The 19,164-nt window shown below is 46.5% G+C and overlaps 1 protein-coding gene across 13 annotated transcripts in view; it reads left to right on the forward strand.

Annotated features, from left to right (window-relative positions):
- PTPRF (protein tyrosine phosphatase receptor type F) overlaps positions 1–19,164 on the forward strand; it is a 510,254-nt gene that overhangs the window by 379,087 nt on the left and 112,003 nt on the right. For all 13 annotated transcript variants that reach the window (XM_075067537.1, XM_075067540.1, XM_075067539.1 and 10 more), the window contains one exon: positions 10,735–10,845. In XM_075067537.1, the coding sequence (XP_074923638.1) occupies positions 10,735–10,845 (111 nt within the window). The remainder of the gene's footprint in view (positions 1–10,734; positions 10,846–19,164) is intronic.

Raw genomic sequence — 19,164 nt, forward strand, 5'->3', positions numbered from 1 at the left:
ATTCCACTGGAGCCAGTTGGCTCTGAATTGTAGCATAGAGATTTGTTTTGAGCAAATGAATCTGAAACAGTTTGGGCTGCTTTAAACCTTCATTAGTTAAACCCACCTACAGTTTGACAGCCCAGCATGCACAGGCGTTGGCTAGTTTTTCACAGCCTGCATGCACCAATAATGACTTTCCCATTGGAGTATTGTTTTTCTAGCCTAATAATGACAGTTGTCCCTTTATATTAACTTTACTATGTTAATCTGCTTTAAATGGTAAGATCCTTGAGTTCTCTTGTGATTTCTGTTACCACTGTTGACTGACCCCTACATTTCTTGATAGAATTATTACCCCTCCAAATTGATACAGTCTCATTTGTCCAACGCTGCTGCTCCTCTCCTCCTTACCCTCCACTGAATCACTGCTGGAAGTTAATAATTTGACTCTTTGGAACTGGTTCTGTTGCTGTGGATTAATGTTTTCAGCTCCTGTAGAGTGATTTTAGAGCAAATGTGAATGGCTGTTTCTTGTATTTTTGCATCAAGTTGCCTGTGTAGCAAATCTGGGTCAGGGAAAAAGATTGAAAATATTTAGTTATTTATAAAAAATGAATGGGTTTATGTATGTGTCATTCCTACCTTTGGAATGCTTCAAGATAGACAGTTGTGATGTTACAAGCTACTTAAACTATTTCTTCATCTCTATTCCTATTACAAATCCTAAAAGGAAGGGACCGATTGAATACTAACGAGCTGAGTGCACCCAACTTCCAGCGCTGCATACACAACACACTGCATTTCTTGGGCCTTTCCTTGCACATTAGCTGACATTAGCGACTCAGCATCAGAACCATGTGGATGTTCCATACCTCCTGCTTGGGAGCTGACCATCTCTCTGTAATAAGAATCATCCATCTCATAAAACATAAATTCCTCCCATTCAAATCCTGACAAGGTATTTTAAGAATGTGCTTGACATTATTTAAAATGTATGTGTCCTGTTTGAATGTCAAAGACGACATTTCTGTGAGTGCAAACAGAAGCCATGTGCCCTTTTCTGCCTTTCTCTGACGGATTTCTGCTAGCCTAACGCCTTTTGTTTAAAGCAGAGGTCGTTGAATGTCTAAAGATAACAACTGATTAGCTGAAACCACTTTTCTAAAGGAGAGGTTATTAGATGTGATACTCCGCTGCACTCTTGTTCCTCCTTACGGTAAGTTCACTGCTTGAGCTTCTCTAGAATCCACGAGCCTGGTCCAAAAGGAAACCTGACTCTGTTTGAACAATCAGTTTGTTAATTAACAATCTGTAATTCTCTGTTGAGAGGTGTTTAGGGTGTGAAGTAGCTTGGGAGTTTCAAGCCTTAGCCCAGTACTTTGAGGACAGGCCAAGACCACTGAAAGACTCATTTGCATGATCAACAGGCGATTAAATTCCTTCTAAACAGTCCTCATTGAGCCAGGATGAGATTTATTTCTGTGACTAACCTTTTCTGTAGTGGGGTGGTCACCCGCTCCTGCCTGGAAAGCCTTAAAGCAGGCCGGGAGAGGGCTGGGGCAGAGAAAAGCTGGGCTGATGGAAAAGCAGCAAGAGCTGTAGCCAGTGCAATCAAGGCCCAGCTGGCCCTTATAAGAGGACAGTGGGCCAGAAGCACAGACAGTCTCTCTCTGCTTTCAGAAAGAGAGAGAAGGGGCTGGCTGCTGGGAAGCTCAGGGTACCTAGAGTGAGGCAGGGCTCGGGAAAGGCCAGAGGGGCTGGCAACTCCCCAGGCTGCAGAGCCTAGGCCCTACAGAGGTACAGGGTTGCAGAGGAAGGCAGCAGGTCCAAACCTTCCTTGCCAGTGACGAGTGGCTGATACTGCAGTCTGCCCCAGGGAATGGGGGCTAGTTGGTGACTGGCAGTAGCCTGTGAGTGAGGCGAGGTGGGGATAGTGGGTGGGGGTTTCCCAGGGAGGGGACACCCCGAGACTGAGGGGTGTATGGCCAGGGGTCAGCACCCCAGGTAGCAGGTCACCGGGGGCCAAGCGGCAGTGGGACACTGGCCTGCAGAAGGCGCTCCAAGGCTGGCAGAGCTAATTCCCGGAAGAGACCAGCAGGAGGCGCTGCAGAGTTGAGTCCACACTGTCCTTTCTGTCCAAGCCTGGTGTCATAACTCAGCCACAGGGAGACTCTTCTGTTAGCTTTCCGGTATTCTTAGCTCCAGACGTTCTCTCTCCGCCTTTCCGGTGAAGCCTTGGCTAATGGCCAGTCCCAGAGTTCTGTTACTCGCTGGTTCCGCGTCCCTCTGAACAGTGTGAGTGGCATGTTCGACAGCAGGTGGACGAGGAATGACAGCCGCTTTAAGTCTGAGGAAATGATGCCTTGCCCTCTGTTTTCAAAGTATAAAACACAATGTTAGTTTTCCGTATTGCTCTGGAACTGAGCTTAATCAACCTTTCAGGGTGTCTTTTGGCTGTTCTCTCCTGCCCTGGTAGGTGTGTGGAGCAGGACATGCGGAGTTCCATGGGAACATTAGCACTTCATAGATTACATACCAGGTACATGGGCAGCGCCAGAAGCAGTAAAGGGACACCATCAGCTTTGGTATTACCCATCCTTAACCTGTCTTTGTTACCACACCGCTGTCACAGGTAACACCTACGATTCCTATATGTGAGGGAGAGTACAGGGAAGGGAAGTATTTTCCTTCGTTCTTTTGGTGTGTGTCTGTGCTTGCGATGGTGCTTTGTGTGTCATCATTTTTGCTGTTTCCCTTCTTGTTTCTCTTGTTTTCACTCTCAAAAAGGGGGGAAACAAATATTTTTTAAAATGCAGAATGTGATTGTAAAACCCCAGATATTGGCTGGGAGACATAGGCGGGTAACGACGAACTGTTGCTCACTCATTGCTTGTAGACTGACTGGACTTTGAGTGGACTCTTACTCTAGAACCACACAAATCAATATTCCTTCTGGTTAGTATTGTAGTTCACAGCTGAGACTGAACCGTGAAGACGTATGGGATTCTTTCCAATACCTGTGAAAGCAGCAGAGAGTCCTGTGGCACCTTATAGATGCATCCGACGAAGTGGGTATTCACCCACGAAAGCTCATGCTCCAATACGTCTGTTAGTCCATAAGGTGCCACAGGACTCTCTGCTGCTTTGACAGATCCAGACTAACACGGCTACCCCTCTGATACTTGAGAGCTCAGAGCCATCCAAGACTCAGTAATGTACCAGGAGACCAAAAGAGCCACGGCTTATATTCTATACCTCCCTTTTCTCCTGTTTTCCCACGTTCAGTTTCAGAGGTCCAGTGACATCACCTGCTGCCTCATTGGTGTGTATCAGAGTTGATTCCTCAGCAGCAGAACAGGCATCCAAAACAGGTCCCTAACATGCCAATCATCTGAGTCTGGGATGTAATGAACATAATGAGCACTAACAAGGAAATTATTTTTGTAGTTATCTTGTTTGCATAATTGGCGCCACTGATGGGCTGGGTGTATTTGTCTATAATAGCTGGAAGCTGAAGTACAAAGTCTATAGTACTGCATGAGCCAGAGAATACTAGAAATGCTTCTTTTAATTATTAGCTTGTAAGAGACTTTTTAAAAAGTGTTTGGAGTCTGAGTCTGTCCCAATTTTACTTTAGTGAGCACAAATTCTTTAGGGCAATTTACCACAGCATCAAACTCTTGCCATCTCCTCTGATCAGGTTCACAGTCTACGTCCTACAGTCCCCACTCCCCATGCCAGCCCTTAAAAATCCGTCTGGAGTGCTTCTGGAGGGAGGTGGGTGGAGTGCTCTTCCCAGCCCCAGAGACAGCTCTCCACGTGGTGCTGGGATATCTGCAAAGCCTTCAGTGCTTGGAAAAGTGCACTCTGGTGGATCAGGAAGGATTATCACAAGCCAAGTAGAATCCCCTGATAGCTGGGCTGTAAAACTCCCCTGTGCAGCTCTCACTTGATCAGAATTGTTTTCCCACATTCAAAAAGTGACCGAAGCGAACTGGAGACCACAGTCCAGACACTGATCAGATTTTTTCCCATACCTGTTTTATACATGGCTTTCTGCTCTGTTACTTCATTCAGTTTTCATTAGCATTATTAACATGATTCGACTACCAGGTCTGTCAAGGCCAAAACATAGTAAGTGTCAGTGTCTCAGGCAGGTTTTAGAGCCGCAGTGGAGTGGGTGGGTTTATGTCACGTATCTTTCACATCGTGGAGCCATTTCGGCAGCTTACCCTTAGCCCAGAGTTAGAATTGGTTCTCTCCTCTCTTTGTGTTGCTGTGTATAAAGCACAGAGGGCAGCTACTGTTTATTTGCTGCCAGTGAGGGCGTTTCTGTTTGAATGGAGCAGGAGCCAACGTGGCTCCATTTTACTGATTTCCATTGGAGATGCTCCAGCCAAAGCGGCGTATATCAGCAAGAAGTGATCTACAGAAACAGGGTCTTTAAATTACTTTAGACAAAGTCTTGGATTTAAAAAGGAGCTGAGAGGGAATCCGCCTCTCTATGTGGTGCCTTTTAGTGAGAGGAAATGGAGGGCAGCAGGCCTCAGCACCATGGATTGTTCTGCTCACCAAATGGCTGACATGGAAAGCAACTGCGGAGGAAGCCACACATTGGATTTCTCTCTTGTGGAGGACGTGGGCAGGTTGTTCACGGCAGAGATGGGAAGGAGTGAAATAACTAGGCACTCAGAGATGCAGGTGGGTGAAATTCTGTCTCCTGTAGAGCTGCTGCCTGAACAAGGAGAGTGTCTGCATCAGTAGCTGGGATCCATTAGCACCAGCATTGTGACCCTCCTGCTTACATAAATGCAGTGGAGATTCCGCTGACTCTTGGGCATTTCACTTGTGTTCATTCTCGTAGTCCAGGGAAAAGACAAAACTCTTCTGGTCTTTGTGCCCTTGTGGCTGAGTCCAGGAGTCAAACAGGGGTGCACGTGTGCCTGGGAGAGCTCCATGCAGAAAGCTGCACAGAGCTCCCGGTGTGTCTGTGGGGTTCCACTGAGCAGCACAGCCTCTCCACTGTCCGTTTCAGGGTCCAGGTTTCAGAGTTAAACTGGTGTTAAAGCTAGAGAGCTTTTTACACTGAGTTACAGACGGTGGCAAGGGAGGGGAGCCCAGCCTGCCCTAGCGTATCTGCCAGGCTGGTGGCCTTATCAGGATCTGCCTTCCCATGTTCTGCACAATGTGCTTTTTAAATGCCACTTTTAAGCACCATCATTGTCTCTAATGATTTTTGCTAAGCAGCACGACTGTATTTGAATAGATAGGAATCTCGGAGAGCTGCTGTGGGGCTGTCGCCTGCGCCCATGCTGAAGGAGGAAAAAAACCTCCAAAACGAAGAAGTGATTGGCACGGAGGACCGAGTGCAGAAGAAGGAGCTGCTTGTCAATCATCAGCAGCCATTTCTTCCCTCAGCTCCAGAAAGTCCAGCCTCATCACTGTTCTCCCTGGCCCCAGAGAGCAGCCAGGAGCTCTTCTCACAGCTTGCAGCGCTGTGCTGTGTTGTAACAGACCTGAGCTGTGATCCAGATCAGCTTATCACAACCAATGCCTCTCCTAGCAACCTGTGCTCCCCCTGCCCATGGTGGGCAGTGGCTGCGGAGCTAGAGCCCTGCTTGGGAGGCAGGCTGAGAGGGGTGGTTCCATGTCAATGTAGCCTGATCCCCGAGGCTCCCTTGCCAGTGGAAGAGCTGGCAGGCATAGCAATGTGCTCCCTCGTTCCTTCGGTGATGCCCTGTTTGTTGTTAGTGTTTTAGGACTTCCCTCCAGGTGTGGTGCTTGCTAGGTCAGGTGGGCCCACATAAGTCGGTGACCTTAGCCAAAGTCCTCGTGCAGCACGTGCTGCCCAGGAGGGAGCGTTTGCACGATCGGGCCCTTAAACGTGTTTTAACAACATTTAAACATTTCCAAAGTGTATTTTTTAAAATCCAGTCACAGTTTCTTTGTCTAATCAGCAGAGTGGCTGTCATGGCACTTGGAGGTGGGGCTGGGCGTCTCTTCTCTGAATCCTGCCTAGCCTGAGCCCCATTGGGTGATTAATGCTTGTTGAGCAGCTGTTAGCCCCCAGATTTCAAAACCCTCTCCAAAGGCAGATCAAGGTCGGTCTCATTTTCCCAGGTGTAGAGAGAGAGATTGGGGTGGAGAAAGGGGAGACTTGCCCAAGGTCACCCAGAGAGTCAGTGGCAAAGGTCTCCAGATTCCCAACCCTGTGCCCTTGCTATAGGGTAGCAGAGCACAGAGGAAATGAGAGACGTGGCTTTCCCAGAGCTAGCAAGTGAGTAAATAGTTAATCGTTGATTTGACAACTATCAATCAGAGCAGTTGCTAACAATTGATAGAATTTACCAGTGCTTGGAAACTCCCTGTCTCTGTGACTTCCATCAGCACTGCAGATGGGGACTGGTCAGTCCTCCAGCCCCGCCAGGACCGCTCCCCATAGTAGGGTTTCTAGTGCCTTGTCCAAACTAGAAGTGAATTTCTCAAGTGATGAGGCTCCCAGGAGCCAGTTCTATCACTTCCTGGGGGATTTTCCTTCTCAGCCTGCGTTTTCCCGTTTCCCAGCTATGGCCTGGCCCCTTGTTTCTCTTCAGATAATTCATCTGTGGCATGCCCACCCTGCAGATATTTGGGACCATGTACATCTCCCTGTGTCTGTCACTTCACCCTTCGTTTTCCCACTAGAAAAACAAGGCTCGCCGTCCTGCTGGCTGCCATCACAGTATCACGGTGGGGCAGCTTCCTGTTGTTGTTAATTATTTTGCAGGCCCTTCACATTTGTTTCGTGACGGTTTTGGTTTTGTAGCAGTCAGAATCTCTTCTCTGGCACAGACTGGAGGTTTCCTTTTACCCTCCTTCGTCTCCTGGGACCTCTCAAGCGTTCTCCAGGCAGTGCTCTGTGGCCCTGGTCACTGTTGTCTCCGCGTGCCCATAGCTATACTGGACACATCTCGAGTTGCTTGCACAGTGGCCTGAGTGGTGTGAGGACTTGTTGCTGAAGCACAATAGTGTACACTGAAAGTGGTGTTCTCAGAACCATGCCCCTGTCCACACTGGCCATGGCAAGCAGTGACAGAGTTTCATCTGCAACAGACCTCTTTGCATCCCTCCCTTGCTCTGACATTTGGGTGCCTTGAGGTTAAGCACCTATAGATTGGCTAAGTAATGGTTAAGGAAAGTGGGGAGGTCATAAGGCTGCATTTGCATGTAAGCCCCAGTGAAGTTCACTTACCCTCTTTGTTATTTAGCCTGGCGTCTTCTTGTGCTGCCCCAACCCCCATCCTGTCCTCACACAAAACCCTCTTCACCCCTATTTACTGGGGCTTTCAACCCAAGTCAGCTGGTTCCTCTGGCTGTAGCCTAAAAACAGAGTGAGACTGTCACTTGGACTTGGTAACCTTATGAGAGCCAGTTCTTGATTTAATTGTAAGTTAAGCACAGGATCTGGTCCAAGAGGTGAATATATTCTGGAATTGCTCAGTAATAGTGATCATAATATAATTAAATTTAACATCCTTGTAGGGGGCAAAATATCAAAGAAATCCACCACAATATCATTTAACTTCAGAAGGGGAACTACACAAAAATAAGGAAGCTAGTTAAGTGGAAATAAAAAGGAACAGTCACAAGAGTGAAGTGCCGTCAAGCTGCATGGAAATTTTTTTAAAACACCATAAAGAGACTCAAATTAAATGTGTCGGGGAAAAACTCAGTTCTCACTTTTTGGTTGAGTGGAGCAAAATCAAACACTTTGTTATTCTCAAGCAATTGCAAAGAGGGAGGGAGTGCGCTAGGACACAGGGTTTCCCCAGTCCTAGGCAGGTCTCTCAACAGGTAAACAGTTACAGCAAGCTTTCATACCTTTTGTTACAGACAATAATAAGCAACTGCTGCATTTTGTTTAGACATAGGTCATCCTGATATCTTGTTTTTCTCACTTATTTAACTAGAGTCTACATTTCATATTATCTACACATTATCTACACAAGGTCAAAACAACTTCTCTCACAGTTCTTTCCCACTCGCCTCACGCAATCCTCACTTCTACAAATCTCGCGTTAGTAGGGTTACAACTAGCCTGGCTCTTGCTAACAGAGACGGTCTTGCATTAAGATCCCCTACAAATCCTTGTCAGTTCTTTCTCTACTTCCACAAATGCATACCCCAGTTAAAAAAAAAAAAAAAAAAAAAGGAGGTAAGAGAACCACACACAAAAAATGACACCTTGAAAAGATAACTCACTTGATATTGCCCTGTTCTGTTCATTGTCTCTGAAGCATCTGTCTTTGGCCCCTGATGGAAGACAGGATACTGGATGGACCACTGGTCGGACCTAGTACGGCCACTCTTACATTCTTTTAACCTGCCCACTTTGCAGTGAGGATGCAGGATAAATCGCTGCAGATAGTCCTCTAGTGCCTTCCTACAATCCCTCCTCCTCTCCACCCCCGTATGTGCCCAGAAAGACAGAAACATTCTCCCGTAATTCACGGGGAAGGAATCCTGCAGCAGCGCCACTTCCTGCAGCACAGAGAACCATGGGATATGCTCCGAGAAGGCCTAGTGACACATGCAGGGGAGTGCAGTTCCAGTTACGACACTGTATTTTAGCTATGGCTTTGCAGTGTGGTGCTAATGCCTGGGCTAAGCTAACCTGGGAACTCTGCACCTGAGTTAACTCTGCAGTGAAAACACACCCTAGAGAGTAATAGGAGGAAATTAAGAGTGGGTAAAATAGGCTAAATATCAGAGAGATCGTCCTGCCAGTGAGTGCTGCTAGGTTGTGGCACAGAGTCCCGAGGTAGTGGCAGAAGCCCTATCATTTGGCACATTTAAAACTGAATTGGACAGTACACTAATATGTTACAATTGGGAGCCATCCCTCATGGGCCCCTGGGTATGCGCTAGATAACCTAAGAGGTGTTTTCCATCTCTAGATTCTGTTCTTCTCTCCAGCTTGTCAGGGCTGGGAAGCTTCCTCCCACTCTGCTGCCTCTGTGAGCATATGGAAATCCAACAATTCCCCTGAGTTTAGCAATAATGCATGAGAGATGTTGGGCTGGCCCTGCATTTCGGAAAATGTCCAGAGATCTCTATGGTTTGGGGAAACTAGCGTCTTGAGTGATTGCAGTAGCATGTTTTCTCTGTCTTGCTGAAGCCTCATTTTCAGCCCTAATGCAACAACAGCGAGAGCTTTGTGCATCATTTGTATTATGTGGCAGAACTCCGGGAAGTTCATTTTTTCCCCCCATGACACACAGACTTCTGCTACAATCTCAATTTATCCTTCTAAATAATGTAGGTGGCGGTGGTTGATTCACATCACTTTCTCTACTCTCCTAATGATATGAAAACCTAAGTTTGACCTCCTCCGCTTGAACTGAGAAGAAGGGAGATGGCAATTTCTGCAGCTATTCACAGTGCTGCTCTCCAGTTATTCTGAATCGTGACAGATGGAAGTGGGTTCAAATTCTTACAAGCAAAAGGGTTAATGTTTTCTTCTAGTTCAAGTCTGGTTTGTGAGCAGAGTTCCCCTCCGACAAGCTGCTGGAGCCAGAAAAATCTGAGCACTTGGGTGCATTAAAAATGAATTCCTTGTTGCCGTGGGAAAGCAGGCAGAGTAACAGAGAAAGCCGTGTCTGGGCATTTGCCCTTAATAGTGGCGGGTTATTTTTCACTCTTGTCACCAGGTGTATTGTGGGTCTCTGTCATTTTCTCACCTCTTCCTATCTAGACCCCACCTGCAGCCCAGTTAGCAGAGTTTGGGTTTAGGTTCAATCCATACAAGGTGGAGAGCAGACTTTGAAATGTTAATGCCATTGCAGCCAAACCAGTGCTGAACGTGGGTGGGACAGCCCGTGTGGATGGGAGGTGACCAAAGTTCACCTGAGAGGGTTAGAAATTGCGTGTAAAATGGTCAGGCGCAGGTTAGACATAGCCTTGGTCTCGTGTGGTTAGCGCGACTCTCACTATGTTCTGGGGGTGGTGGTTATCATTTGTACCCTTGGTGCCCTGGCACGCTAGACATGCGATCACTTCTGTGCCCAGAGACGCTTACAGCCTGAGTGAAATATTCCTGGGGCGGGAAGAGTGGGAACAAAGGCAAAGAGAACTCTGTGATGTCCTTTGTTCTGCTTTTGCTATTTGATACTGTCTGTGATCAGGTGAGAGTGAGGAAAGGACTGGCATGGAAAGAGCTGATTAAAGGCAAATCTAAAGATATGGCTTTTGAGGAGGAATTTAGTGGAGAAGAGGGAGGATGAGCAGGCGGCAAAGCCCCAGTTCTGTTCAGCAGAGGCCATGACTGTGGAGGAGTAAGAAGCAAACAGCGGTGGTTAGGCTACTTTTTGTTCATCTGCTTTGATTAGAAAAATCTGATTTTAAAGTCTGTTAAAGGTCCTTTCATTAGACAGGAATCCTTTCCATTCAATGCTGTAATTAACATGGAGCTGTGTGTGTTTTCTTTATTTAATCAGTGCATTTAAGTACCTGTGTCCACTGGAAAGGCATCAATAACTGGTTTTCTCATGCAATTAAAAAAACTCACCCTCACCAGCCTTTGACAACAGCATGGACACCGTGGGGCTGCAGATAGGTACCCCTGAGAGTCTGAGGGCTGCAGTTTGTGATACACTTACCCAGGAAAGCTACTTTTCAAGTGGGGCCTGTGTTTGTCGTGTGGTGAAACTGTTCAGTTGTCATGTCTGGACTTGCCATAATCTGGGTTGTCTGTGTCTTCTTGTTTGTGCACAGGGGCTCTGCAAATAGAGAACAGCGAGGAGTCAGACCAAGGCAAATACGAATGTGTTGCAACCAACAGTGCAGGAACCCGCTACTCTGCTCCAGCTAACCTTTACGTTAGAGGTAAGAGCAGCTCTCTCTCCAAGGGCCACTCTCTCCCTGTTCAATGGACTGTCTGGCTTTGCAATGAACGAGGGTGTGGTCCTGTCTTTGTGCATTGATAACGGTTTGAGGATTGTGTGACTTGAGTGGCCATTTGCTCAAGATTTGACAAATTAAATCCAAACGCATGTTTGGATAACGTCAGGCTTGACTCAAATTAGCAAGACCTGGAAATCCATCTTCACCAAGCTGCGGGATGCTTATGTTGTCAAAAGAGCTGAGCTAAGGCCAGAATTTTAATTCCTTTGAATTTCTTTACTTTGTAGCACAGTTACTTAAGGGGAGGCGGGGTGTTTCAGTCTCCTATAAAGACAAATCTTCAGTGGAGAAGTCTAAAATAAAGTCCCATTTACCTGCTAAGCCAAGGCTTGTCAATTGTGAATGAGCAGGTCTTTAGCCACCTGCTTTGGAATGTTTAGCCTTAAAAACTAGAGAACAGAACAGCTTTTTGAAGTTTTCTCGGTGAATCTTGTGTCTGCATTGAAGATAGATTCTATAGGTATTAAAGATACACACTAAGAACCCTTCTGAAAATTTGCTGCTGTTCATGCGAAGAAGCCACTTTCTAATAGTTATTGTCTTGCCTTTTTAAAACTGTTGTTTTCAGAATACAAAAGTGACCAGACTTTATGGCTGATGGACCTCTGGCCTAATTTATTTTTCTAAATTAAAGAAATCCGAATTACAAGTTTTTTGGGTGGGGGGGGGGTGGTCTTTAAATAGTTGATTAACTCTGTTCTGTTCATCAAGAAAGAAAAGTGCTTCCCTGGTTGGGATCTGGTATAGCCAGAGCAACCAGGTCAGAAACCCTTGAAAACGGGCTTGGGATTTGCCCAAGGGGTGTGATGCTACCTAAAGTGATTTAGGAAGGTGTTTAGAACCCAACTTTATTTTCACTTAGTAACTCAAGACACTGACAACAGTTGGTAAATAAAATCTCTTCTGAATTTCTTCCTCTCTCTCTCCCCTTTGAGAACAACCCCTAAAGCCACCCTTGGAAGCTACAAATGCTTTGGTCTGTGTGAAGAGAGGAGAGGATGACGATAAAACGTCACATGCTGTGCGTTTGCTTCTAGGTGCCGCTTTGTGCCTTGTGCTCTTTTTGTTTGCTTCTAGGTGCTGCTTCTTGCATTGGGTTCTTTGCTTATTTGCCGGGGAGGGGGCTCATTTTGCAGCATCATTTGCATTGTAAGAATCTTTGGCAAATTAAAGTATCAGTTTAAACATGCTCAGAAGATTAAGCTTTCTCTGTGCAGTTGAACCACTCATTTGACTCTCACAGTATAATTGTGGGTGATTTTAAACTCCCCGTATTCTTGTAAATTCATTTATCAGGACAGCTTTAGTAAAATTCATCCCCAGGTTGTCACTTCACACCCTGAGGGAGAGTGTGTTCATTTGAATGTATCACACTGGATGTTATTGCACTGACTTTGGGGGTATTTAGGCTTCGTGCCACAATAGCTGAGTGTTTTCCTTCCTGTACATAAGATCAATCTATGAAACATACCCGATCTTTCATAGAAATGCTACAGAAAACACTGCTAGGAGGCCAGTATTTCAGCTGAATGCAGCAGCTTCTAAGGATGGAGAAACCTCATCTTAAATCTTACTGGTTTCCCATTCATGGATGTTCATTCTTTATATACCAAGAGAATCCCTTAAGACTGTAAGAAATACAGTAAGCAACAGCACTTGGCTTGCCACACAGAAAGGGCTGCATGGGCTTGGGGATGAGAACGGGTTTACACATGGATGAGAGGCTCCAGATGCTTCATGGAAAGAATGCTCCAGACAGACCTGTGCTCAGGTCATTTTCTGTTTACCAGTGATTTCCTTTTGTGTGCTTCTTGGACCAAGCTTCCTTTTATTGCACACCATCTTTACAATGCAAGTCTCCAGCCTGCATGATCCTGATACAGCCCTGCAGTGTACGGAGGACAGGTTACTCCATAAATCGTCTCCAGATGAAATTCCCCATATGTCCTGGTTCCTAGATAATAATTATTGCTGAGGTATCTGATATCTAGTGTTTTACAAAATGTTCATCATGAATTCGCCAGTTAATGGCTTCAACAAGTCAGCCAAACTGAGAACCATAGCGTATGCCTGTATCAAACTGAAAAAACGTGGTTCCCTTGTCTCTCATATCTGCGTTGCAGAATAAAAAGAATCCCTTATTTCTGCCCATGTGGTTATTGTGCTGTGTTGTGGTTAGTTAGGAGAATTGGTAACTTTCAGTGGGGTCCTTGGAAAGTGCCTACGTATTTGCTAGAAAAGACATTAATTAGTGCTAAATTACAGTGGAATTAAGTGTTCTAGCTACACCACCACCACATGATGGTTTCATACTGATTGACCTTATTACAATGAATACCGAAGGAATTAGCCACTTACTGGAAAGTGGCTGAGTATTGCTTCTATTGTAGCTTTGTGAGCAGAGGTATTAATTTCCATCCAGTGGTAATTCTCCGGAGTGCTTGTGCCTGCTTTCATTTATAGCCTATTGTTTTTTTAATAGATCAAATGTTTATTCGTCACTTGGCTCCTGGGGTTTCTAGTTTTTGATCATTTCCTCCCCTTTCCCAGCCCCCCAGGAAATCCTTTGTGGGAACCCAGGGTTACAAAGCACAGTCTTATTAGTATCTTTATTAATCTCGACCCTCACACTAACAGAGAAAGTTCCTGGTTGCTGAGAGTGAGTATCCAGGTGCTGCTCAGGGCTTCCCATATCACTAAAAGAACAGAAGGAGGATGGAGCTGGCTACTCTGCAGTGTCTTACCTCTGTGAATCCTTCAGAGCCAGCACTTCAGCACAGATGGACTTCATTAAAAGTTAAAACATTTCCACACAAGGGATTTGTAAAAGAAAGTGGATGCATTTTCCTTCAAGCTATTATTTTCATTGTAATAAGTGTGCTGAAAAGCAGCCCTCAAAAATGTTCTGCTTCTAAACTGACAGGTCTTTCTGTCTGTAAAGCAAGCGCTTGGACCACGCCCCACAGCACAGCCCTGCCCTGTGTGACTGACAGAGCACTTCACACTGAACGGCCGGCTTCAGCTCAGAATGGTTGGCAGGAAATGTTTTGCACTCTCTGGGGAAGCAAAAGCATTGAAGACCATGCCAAAGAGAGAGATTGCAGATCAGAGAGAGAGAATTTATAGTGCTCTCAATGGGGTACAGCCTCACCTAGCCATTTTAGAACCGCAAATCCTTCTGTTCAGGTGCACTTGGACACTCGACTTTGACCCCTTGCCTAGTCTGTCAGAACAGATGGGGAGTCCGGTGACTGTGGTTTGTGTGCTGTTATTACAGTAACACCTCAGAGTCCTCTTCAGGGTCAAGGCACCCCCCCATGGTGCTGAGAGCTGGGCAAACACATACAAAGTCAGGTTTCTTACTGTCTAATTTGAGACAGGACACAATACGTGAATGTAACAGCAGGAGCGAAGACGGGCATAACAGTAGTAGGACCATGTTATTACATCGCTGCGTTGTGTGCCCAGCATAATGGTGCTAATTCACAGAAGAAATCAGTTTCTTCCATCCTCCACTTGGCCTCTGGTTACCTTCAGCCGCACACAGAGGCTTGTGAGTTAGCAATGAGCTTTGCACTGCCACACCACCAGCATTGTCAGGCTCCCCACGGCTCTCATAGCTGGGAGGCACTGGCTAAACAACTGACTCTGCATGACTAGGCCCTTCCCTCTGGCCTCAGCCTTGGTCTGTCCTGCAGATGGGATCGGCCTCAACCTAATTTATACAAAGCCGCTGGACGGGGAGGCTGCATGGTATAATGTCCTCTTAGAGCGCGACAGTATTCTCTAGACTGGGCCCCATGCTGCTGCTCGTGGGAGTGTAACTGTAGGGTACCATCATGTTTGATTAGGAGAGTCCATATACAGATGAGTTCGGGGTAAAACAAAAATAGCTGTTGTCCAGCAAATGGCCTTTGTTATAGATGCCACTTTTTGGACCTTCAAGGCATGGCTAGAGCAAGTTGTTGGTGTCTAGGTAGGTGAGGCAGACACGGAAAATTCTCCGCTCCAAAGGGTCTGACACATACTGTACATTACAGTGCGGGAACCCGCAAAACTGGTTTTCAAAACGACAGCTGTAAATAAGGGCCCTGCCACAGAATGATACGTCAGTATGTTAACCAAGATCACAGTCAGTATAAATGGTATTATTTTGATACCAGTATATTTTGCTCCTTTGTCTCTTAAAGGGATGGGTTGGTATTTAATTTGGAGGGGGCAGAATTTGCTTGGGGGCTGAGATCTTATCTGCTGAGTTTCACCCCGGAACCAAATTAAACTAAAATAAAATAGGATTGCAAGTCGCTCTGGTCCTGGCAACAGCAATCCGATGAGAGCGCAGCTAGCATCTCCAGGCGTGTGGCGAGGGTCTCCAGAGCTCTCCTTGGAGCCAAATTGGCTGCCTGACTGAGACCATGATTTGTGTGTCTGTAAAGTGCTGAGGACATTGTGGGCGCTGTGCACATCACAATAATGATGCTGAATGACGAAGGTTGGCCTGGAGCAATGGCAGCAGGATTTGAAATATTTCCAAAGGAAATGTTTTGCTTATCTAAAATTAAAACCATCTAAAGTAGCAACAACAATCAAAGCTGAAGGCATTGCCGATGGGACAGTCAAAGCTGAGGGCATTGATCGAATGACGAGTGACCAAAGCAGAGGGTTCTTGAGAAAGAGTGATAGATAATAGAAAAACTGTTCTGCTATGAAGTACTACCCCCACGCCTCCAGCGCGTGCTCAGTGGCAGTGATTCTCATTAGTGTTGATCTGGTAGATCTGTACAAATCCAGAGGAGGGTCCTGGCAGTGGTCACATACAAAGAGATGTTGCAAAGACCAGGCCTGGTTAGCTTGGCCAGGAGAGAATGTATTACTAACTGGAATCTGTGACTTGCCATATTGGATCTGACCGATGGTCTGTCCAGTTTTGCCTCCGGTCTGTGGCAGTGGCCAGCCCCAGAAGTTCAGAGGAAGGAGCAAGAAGCCCTGCAGTAGCAGCTATGGAATGACCTGTCTGCAGGGAAAGTTCCTTGCTCCCCCCCAATAGTTGGAGCATTGCCTGAACCATGAGGCAGAAGAGGTGGTTACATACCTTTTAACAGTGGTTTTCAAACTTTTTTTCTGGCTACCCAGTTGAAGAAAATTGTTGATGCCTGCAACCCAACGGAGCTGGTGTTCAGGGGTTCAGGGGCTGAGGGTGCAGCGCAGTGGGGGTGCAATGCCAGGCTTCCTGCCTGTCCTGGCACCACAGACCATGCTGCGCCCCGGAAGCACCCAGCAGCAGGTCAGGCTCCTAGGTGGAGCCGCACAAGCACTACCCTCCCCCCGGCCAGTGGGAGTGCGGAGCAGGAGCTCAAGGCAGGGGCAGCGCGTGGAGCCCCGTGGCCCCCCTACCTAGGAGCCAGACCTGCTGCTGGCCGCTGCCAGGGCTCAGCGCGGTGTCAGAACAAGTAGGCACTAGCCTGCCTTAGTCAGGCAGTGCTGTGTTGTACAGACAAAATTACACAGGATCTTTTCAGGGGGCAAGACAAAGATGCCACATTTATTATGATAACAATCTGATTTATGACCAATAACTAATACCTTAATCCTTATACACATACACACACACCCACCCACCCATCAGATGTTCTGCAGCTGCTACATAGTTACATGTCTTGGACATAGCTTGAGTTCGTGGCTTCTGGCGGCTACCTGGTCAGGAAAGCCGGGCACAAGGACGAGATGGGTCTCGGTTGGGCATGCGCCAATGTCCTTCCACGTTCGCAGCAGAATGTTACCCTTCAAAGTCTCCCATCTCACCCATCCTTTTTGTAGGCTTTAGTTTGAATCCAGAGTCTATAGGTCTTGCTGCATCACGCTGCCTCTGGGTTTGGTGAATGATCACCCGTCAATTGCAGGTGTGACTTTCAGCCTGGGACCTGGCCTTGATCTTCCTTCTATTGTACCTTTTCTTTTTAGGGTGGACTCTTCTGACTTTGTTAGGGCTCTTGTCTGCATCTTCAGCCGGTGGGGTTTGAACTCTATTTCATCAGGACAGGCTGGGGCTGGAGGTTGATTCCATCATCCATACATACCTCAGTCACACAAATAAACTAAACTAATAAGAATACAGAAGGGTTTGCAAAAATGAAGGTTGGAGGAAGCTTTTACAAAACGGAGTGAGCGTTTTAAAATGGGGTTTGAATTACAATATGGCAAACAGAGAACAGAAGTTACAATGTAGGCAAGTGTAGTGAATGGTGAACAGAAGTTACATTAATAAAGTGAACAATTAAGAACAATTTCATTTATCAGTTCTACAACTGTCGACGGGACTTTTAATGGCCCGGTCGGTGGTGCTGACCAGAGCCCCCAGGACCCAGTGCCTTCCATTTTGTGACCCAGATCTGGGTCATGACCCACGGTTTGAAAATCACTGGCTTTTAAAACTCTTGGTGGCTTTTTGTTTTCCAGTGCACTACAACAACTCCGGATAGTCTTGTTAACCATATAAACATCCAGTCTCTCCTTCCCTCCTGCTAAGCCTGTGGCCTTGAGGATAATGTGGCACTTTCCATGGGCCAGCTGGGGAGATGTATTTATAGCCTTCCCTTTGATCAGAGTGAAATTTGCCAACTTTCAGTTTCATTGTCCTCAGCCGTCCCCTGGCTGTTGAGGTGAGACAGGGAGAACAGCGGTTCCCAATGTACTTTCTCTGGCCTATTCATTATTTTGAATATTTTTATCATGTCCCTTCTCATTCATCTCCTCTAGAAGGCAAACAGTCTTCTCAGGCTCTCGTCATATGAGAGTTTTTCTGTGTCCCTAATAATAATTGTTATTAAATAAACAGTAGTTCTCTACCGTTTTCTCAAAGCGCTGTACGCGTGTTAAATAACTAAGCCTCACGACTGATTATTCCTTGCAAAGGCCTTTGCTGGTGAAAAGTGCAGTCTAGGGACCATGTCTGATTATTTATAAAATGTGTTTTATGAAACATGGAATGTGATTGGTTGAAGTCCAAGGATGTGATACAGCTTCTATTCCCTCTCTCATACAATATCTGGTATAAAATATCATATCACTGCACTAGCTAAACATCCCAGATCCTCTCATTTCCCATGCACAAGGGGCCACATGCAATGGATCTCTGAGATTGTGCCACTATAATTGGGTGCATGAGTGTGTATGCACTACAAGTGGGAAGGAACAGTTTGGTGCCTTGAGAATCCTATTTGTGTCTCTCCGCTATCGCTAATGCACCCAGCATTGTGGCTCTGAACATCCCGTATTTGTGTCTGTCAGGGGAGGAGGGTCTTATTCTCAGTTCATCTGGGATAAAACAGCCAATTTCTCCTTGTGTAGCTCTCCGCTGTTGAGAAGTGTGAAAAATGGAAGTCCCAGTCCCTGGGGCTTAAAATACAATTATGTGAATGAGCAGGAACAGGTTAATTCCCTCTGGGCTTTCCTAGTCTTGGCGATTTCTGCCTTTAGACTGTAAGGTCTTTGGGCAGAGCCTGCTGATGTAAAGCGCTTTGAGATCTGCTGATGAGACGTGCTCTGGAAGAGCTTGTTGTTATTGTTCTAAGTTTTATTTCGTGCTGCGCTGAGTGCACTATTGGTGCTCAGCAAACGCAGAGAATTCCCTGAGCAGTGGCAGTGGCAGTTGGACTTGAGCTCTTGGGGGGGTTAGCAACTGTTTGCTGCCCACTCTGCGGCGCCTTGGAAACCTACCGGTATCATGATCATTCTGCTCAGCCCTGTGTGGACATATCGTAGGTGCAGGCCCCATCCGTACTGCAGGAGCCTACACTCTCGTGTCAAATATCCAAAAGCAAAGACTCTTAGAGCCCTACAGTCCCTCTGTCTGAAGCAAGCTGCTGCGGTAAGAATATTGCTGCTGCTGCATAAAATGATCCTGTTTTGGAAGTCTGAACCAGATTCAGTCAGCATGGGAATTTCAGTGTTCAGAGTGCTGGAGCCATCTGATGATCTGTGCTGGCAGGCATTTCTCTGACACGGCCTTGATCTTTAGGCTTCCTTGCTGTCTCTCCCTCGACTGTGGGGGGAGTGTTTTTTTTTTCTGTCTGGTGTGATTGGCTGCCCCCTAATCATTCCCATTGTGACTTTACTTACATCAGTGTTCCCAGAAAGGCAGATGAGTTTGAATCCTGTCGGGACACTCAGGGTTCATGAGACACTGTGGACACAGGACATGCACCCCTGGGTGCGGACACACACCACATCTCTAAATCCTCT

The sequence above is a fragment of the Chelonoidis abingdonii genome, chromosome 7, assembly GCF_003597395.2.
Source record: "Chelonoidis abingdonii isolate Lonesome George chromosome 7, CheloAbing_2.0, whole genome shotgun sequence".
Lineage (NCBI taxonomy): Eukaryota > Metazoa > Chordata > Testudines > Testudinidae > Chelonoidis > Chelonoidis abingdonii.